The sequence below is a fragment of the Coturnix japonica genome, unplaced genomic scaffold (genome assembly GCF_001577835.2).
Source record: "Coturnix japonica isolate 7356 unplaced genomic scaffold, Coturnix japonica 2.1 chrUnrandom667, whole genome shotgun sequence".
In the NCBI taxonomy this organism is placed as follows: Eukaryota; Metazoa; Chordata; class Aves; order Galliformes; family Phasianidae; genus Coturnix; species Coturnix japonica.
The window spans coordinates 28,320-34,955 of NW_015440031.1; the positions used below are offsets into that span (position 1 = coordinate 28,320).

Consider the following 6,636-nt stretch of genomic DNA (forward strand, 5'->3'; position numbering starts at 1 on the left):
CAAAATCGCCCTTTTTCACCCCAAAATTTTCCCTTATAACAACATTTTTGTAGTGCAACAACAGCCCCAAAATCGCCCTTTTTCACCCCAAAATTCTCCTATATTTTAACACTGACGTGGTGAAACAACTGCCCCAAAATCGCCCTTTTTCACCCCAAAATCTCACTGGAAATAAATGCACTTATTGCAGTGCAACAACAGCCCCAAAATTGCCCTTTTTCACCCCAAAATCTCACTGGAAATAAATGGGATCATTGCAGTGCAACAACAGCCCCAAAATCGCCCTTTTTCACCCCAAAATTCTCCTCTATTATAGCGCTGATATGGTGAAACAACAGCCCCAAAATCGCCCTTTTTCACCCCAAAATTTTCTCCTATAACAACATTTTTGTAGTGTAGCAACAGCCCCAAAATTGCCCTTTTTCACCCCAAAATTGCACTTATTTCACTTGAGATAAATAGAACTATTGCAGGGCAACAACAGCCCCAAAATCGCCCTTTTTCACCCCTAAATTTTCCCCTATAACAACATTTTTGTAGTGTAGCAACAGCCCCAAAATTGCCTTTTTTCAACCCAAAATCTCAATGGAGATAAATGGGATCATTGCAGTGCAACAACAGCCCCAAAATCGACCTTTTTCACCCCAAAATTTCACTTATTTCACTTGAGATAAATAGAACTATTGCAGGGCAACAACAGCCCCAAAATCGCCCTTTCTCACCCCAAAATTTTCCCCTATAACAACATTTTTGTAGTGTAACAACAGCCCCAAAATTGCCCTTTTTCACCCCAAAATCTCACTGGAAATAAATGCACTTATTGCAGTGCAACAACAGCCCCAAAATTGCTCTTTTTCACCCAAAATTTCACTTATTTCACTTGAGATAAATAGAACTATTGCAGGGCAACAACAGCCCCAAAATTGCCCTTTTTCACCCCAAAATTGCACTTATTTCACTTGATATAAGTAGAATTATTGCAATGTAACAACAGCCCCAAAATCGCCCTTTTTCACCCAAAAATCTTACTGGAAATAAATGGGATCATTGCAGCGCAACAACAGCCCCAAAATTGCCCTTTTTCACCCCAAAATTGCCCTTATTTCACTTGAGATAAATGGAATTATTCCAGTGCAACAGCAGCCCCAAAATCGCCCTTTTTCACCCCAAAATTTCCTTCCTTAGGGGGGAAAAAATGGTTAAAACGCGGCAGTCCCAAATCCGGCCTTTTTCAACCCAAAATCCTTCTGTCTGGAAATGAAATTATTGCGGCGTCTCACAGCCCCAAAATCAGCTTTTTTCACCTCAAAACTCCACCTTCAATAAATGAAATCAATGCAGCCCCAAATTCGGCTTTTTTCACCCCAAAATTCGGCCTTTTTCACCCCAAAAATTCGACCTTTTTTACCCCAAAATTCGACCTTTTTCACCCCAAAATCAACCTTCATTTTCAATATCACAGACACAAGATGGCAACCAACACATCCAAAACCCCCAAAATCGCCTTTTATCACCCCAAAATCCACCTTTCACCCCCAAAATCGCCTTTTTTCACCCCAAAATCCCCCTCCCCCCCACCAAAATGGCGGCCCCAATATCAGCTCTTCCCCCCCCACCCCCACGTGACCACGCCCCATCACATGACCACACCCCCCAACCCCCACGTGACCCGCCAACCCAAGATGGCGCCCCGCTGTGGTTACCGATGTAGGCTCGCTCCTGCTCCCGGGTGAGTCCCGGTGGGATCACGGTGGGCATCCCCGGGATCACCGTTTTCTGATCCAGGCTGTCCTGGTTCCAACGGCTCCGTTTCCGTTTCTTCGGGAAATCTACGGGGTTGGAATTAACAAAGAAACGCGTTAATTAAAAACTTAATAGCCCACCAACATGGCCGACCAACATGGCCGCCCCCATACCCATCCAAGATGGCGGCCCACAGACACACCTCCATGTCGCAGCACTGCCGCACCGGAAGTGGCGCCGCCATCTTGGGGGGGCGGGGAGAATCGGAGTCCCACATGTGCCTCCAATAGCGCCCTATAAACAGTGACCCCAGTGAAAGCTGCCCATTGTGCCCTAATTAACTGCACCCCATAGCTGCCACATTGTGCCATATAACTGACCCCACAGCTGCTCCGCATTGTGCCCTATAACTGCCCCATAGCTGCCCCACTGTGCCCTATAACTGCCCCATAGCTGCCCCACTGTGCCCTATAACTGCCCCATAGCTGCCCCACTGCCCGGACCCTTGATATTAACTGCCCCACAGTTGTGCTATAACTGCCCATCATATTCTTACCCCACTTGGTGGCCCTTACTAGAAAAACTGCCCCAATAAACTGCACACCACGTTGTGACCTCTAGAGTTCAACTGCCATAACTGCACACCAGCTAGTGCCCTATAACTGGGGCCGCCATAGCTGCCCCACTACGTGCCTCTATTTAACTCACCCATTGTGCCCCTATAGACTGCACCCCATGAGCCTGCCCCACATGTGCCCTATTTTCCTTATTTTTATTTTGTTTTTCTCTTTTTTTTTTTTTTATCTATATAATATATATGTCTATTTTTTTTATTACTGTCTCTCTAAAGAAAAAAGCGTCGGCCCATTACTGACGCGCCATGTGTGCCCTATAGTAACTGACCCCATTATGCTGCCCCACTGGCACCCGTGATAACTGCCGCCACTGTGCACTCTATAAACTGAGGGCCCCATAGTGCTACCCCACTGTGCCCCATTGAACTGCCCCACTGTGGCCCCACAGTAGCCCGATATGAGCTGCCCCATAAGCTGCCACACTTAAGTGCCCTATAAGATGCCACATAGCGGCCCCACTGACACCCTATAACTGCCCAATGAGCTGCCCCACTGCGCCTATTAACTGCCCCATAGCTGCCCCACATGGTGCCCCGTAATAACTGGCCCCATAAGTCTACCCCGACGATGTTGCCCATATTATACTTGCCCCATAGCTGCCCACTGTGCCCGTATAATTGCGCCCCATTATCTACGGCCCACTAGTGCCCTATAACTGCCCACATTATCTTTACCTCCACGTGTGCCCTATAACTGCCCACTAACTGTCCCGCACTGTGCCCCACATGCTGCCCCCACTTTTACCCGCTTACCGCCCCACAGATGCCCCACCAAGTTAAGCTCTCCATCTGCCCCACTGCCCCTCTAAGACCTTAAACAAATCCCTGATAACCCTTGGACCTCATACTTTACAAAAAGCCCACCTCTAATCCCCCTCGTTAGACCCTCATAAAGCCGCCAATAAGACTAACACCCCTTCAGACCCCCAAAACCCCCCAGTTAACTCCCACCCATCTCAGACCCCAATATACACCCCTCATCCACCCCGATAATAGACCCCAGTCTAAACCCCCCCAACCCCATAACCCACCCTTGCAGAGACCCCATCATCCAACATAATCACCCCATCACCCCAGCTAACCACCCAATACCCCATATTGCGAACCCCCACACCCCGAATAACCCACGCCCCCCACCAAGACACAACCAGCCCCACACTCCCCAACTAACCCCCTGAAATACTCCCTCGTGGACCGCTCAATAAAAGTTCGACCTTAATAACCCCCCCCCCGACCCCATGACGCCCGCTTATCCCACCTCAGACCCTCATAAACCATCCTTATTAACACCCTCCCAGCAAAACCCCACTAAACTCACTGTTGTATAAACCCACCCCAATCCCCATAACTCTTAGCACACAACCTTCCTCAGATAACGCGGCCAACAGAAAACCATCCTAACAAACATAATACGCTCTGCGAAGAAAACGAGGTCGCCAATAACCTCCGTTATAACCCCCCCAACCCGCATAAAAGCCGTCCTTTATTAACCTCACCCCAACCCATTAGAGCCTCCTTATATAACCTCAATCCAACACCCCGATAAACCTTCCTTATAACCCCCCCACAGCCCCATAAACCATTAACTTAGAAACCCCACCTTGAAAAAACCCCAGTGAAACCAAATCTTTATAAATCCCCCCAAACTCCCGCATTAACCTCCTTATAACCCCCCCAACCCCATAACCTCCTTATAACCCCCCCAACCCCAGATAATCTCCTATATCACCCCCCCAAACCCCATAAGCCCTCCTAATATGATAACCCCACCGCGAAACCCCAATAACCTCTTTATAAACCCCCAACCCATAAACGCTTCCTTAATAACTCCCCTCCCAACCCTATAAACCTCCTTTTACATACCCCCCCAACGCCCAGTAACACTCCCTATAAACACCTCCACAGAAAAAGCCCACATAACCATCCTATATAAACCCCCCAAATCCCCACTAACCTCCTTAATATAAACCCTCCACAGAAACACCCCATAACCCTCCTATATAAACCCCCCTGAAACCCCATAAAGTCCTCCTTATTAACCCTCCCAGAAAGACCCGACATAATACCCTCCTTATGAAACCCCCCCGAATACCCCGATAAAAGACCTCACTATAATAACCGCCCTCATACCCAGGTAACCTCCTGTATAGTACCCTCCCCATCCGCACGATAAAACCTCCTTAGTAACCCCCCCAACCCCATAACCTGCACTAGTATAACCACCCCAACCCCATAATCCTATACCTATCATAACGCCTCCCTAGAATACCCCATAGTGCCTCCTTATAGACCCCCCAAGCCCCATAAACACTTCGCTATATAACACCCCCAACCCCATAAGCACTCCTTATAACACCTGTCTGCTGTTTCCGAAAACCCCATAAGCCTTTTATAAACCCCCCCAACCTCCCCATAACCTCGCTGGATATAACCCCCCCGAACCCCATAACCTCACTTATAACCCTCCCTGAACCCATAACACTCCTTATACCCCACCAAAACCCACAATAACCCTCTTTTAATATAACCCCCCCAACCCATAACCTCTATAACCCCCCCAAACCCCATAACCTCCTACAGTAGTGATAAACCCACCAACCAACAATAACGCTCCTCAATTATTAACCCCCCCGAACTCCCATAACCTTCTTGATAACTCCCAACCGTCCATAAGACACTCACTATTATACCCCCCTAACCACCATTAAACCCTACTTTGAGTAACCTTTCAGCGACCATAACTCTCGTAACCCCGCCCAATCCCCAGTAAACTCCATATATAAAGCCACCACTCGCCGACACCGCACGAGTAAGCTCCTTATAACCCGGATAACCTCAAGCATTAATCACAAGCACCTCTCCCAAACGCCGCGAATAACCTCACTTATAAAGCCCTCCCACCCCATGAACTAGCTCCTTTATAACCCCCGCTTTGGGATGACACGCCCCATAAAAACCATCACTAGTAGTAACCCTCCCTGGACCCCCATTAAGCCTCCCATATAGTAACCCCCCTTGAATAGACCACCATAACCATCCATATGACTATAACCCCCCTGAAACCACCATATAACTACTCTTATAATAAACCCCACCAAACCCATAAGCTCCTAATATAACCCCCCCAACCCCAATAACTACCTGTATAATCCCCCCGAAAACCCACATAACCTCCTTTAACCCGCCGAAAACGAACAGCAAGGGCCCAGACGAAACGCGGACAAACAGCGCGACCCGACTCCTGATCCCATAACTGCTCTGCATAACGCCCGCACGTTAACCCCATAACCTATATAACGGGGGGCGCGCCTGCAGAAACGGCCACTAACGCTCCTTAAATAAACACTCCCCCAAGACCCCATAACCTCCTTAAATAAGCCCCCGGCGCAACACCGCCATAATCCCTCGCTTATAACCCCGCGAAAACCCATAACCTCCTTATACCGCCCCACAAGATCCCCACTTCAACACTCCTTATTAACCCCCTCAACCCATTAACGCTCTTGGTGATTAACACCCCGCGATGACAACCACCAGATGAACCATACCTGTTAATAAACCCCCGCCCAAACCACCATAAAACCTGCCTAATATAACCCTTGCTGATCCAATAACTGCTATCTGACATACCCACCGTAACCCACCAGTAAGCCTGTACTTCATCAACCTCTCACCACCCCATAACTTCCATTAATAAAACCCCCCAAGCGCCCGATATACACATCCTGTATATGAAGCGCCCCAACCCCATAAACCTCGCTTATTAACCCCCCACGAAACCCCATACACCTCCTTTATATACCCTGACCCCAATATGAGCCCCGAATACCCCAAACCCATACCTCCATTTATTAAACCCGCTGAACCCCCATTTAACCCCCAGCACATACCAACCCAATAAGGCCTCCTTATAAAACCCTCCTTGAACCCCATAAAACCCCTTCGTACCCCCCCAGTAAACCCCTTGAATAGCTGTTACCAACACCGCTAGCCCCCCCCTACCTGACCCACCACTCGACCCCATACCTAGCCCCCCTTTTACCCCCATTACCCCCCCACTTCCCCTGTATTACACCCCTTCCCCCCATCTCCTACCCCTTTTTACCCCCTTTACCCCCCCAATCCTACCCCAGACCTGTTATTACAACCCACAATGATACTCCCCCCGAGTCGCCTACACCCTTTTACCCCTTTACCCCCCAGCTTCCCCTGAGTGTTTACAACCACCTAGGACAACCCTCAACAGCGATTTCCTTACC

At 48.8% G+C, this 6,636-nt stretch overlaps 1 protein-coding gene across 1 annotated transcript in view; it reads right to left on the reverse strand.

Moving 5' to 3' along the window:
• Positions 1 to 1,858, reverse strand: part of LOC107307550 (splicing factor 1) — a 30,149-nt gene extending 28,291 nt beyond the window's left edge. The window contains exon 1 of the mRNA XM_032441875.1: positions 1,704 to 1,858. Coding sequence (XP_032297766.1) covers positions 1,704 to 1,758 — 55 coding nt within the window. The 5' untranslated portion in view covers positions 1,759 to 1,858. The remainder of the gene's footprint in view (positions 1 to 1,703) is intronic.
• Positions 1,859 to 6,636: the final 4,778 nt, after the last annotated feature.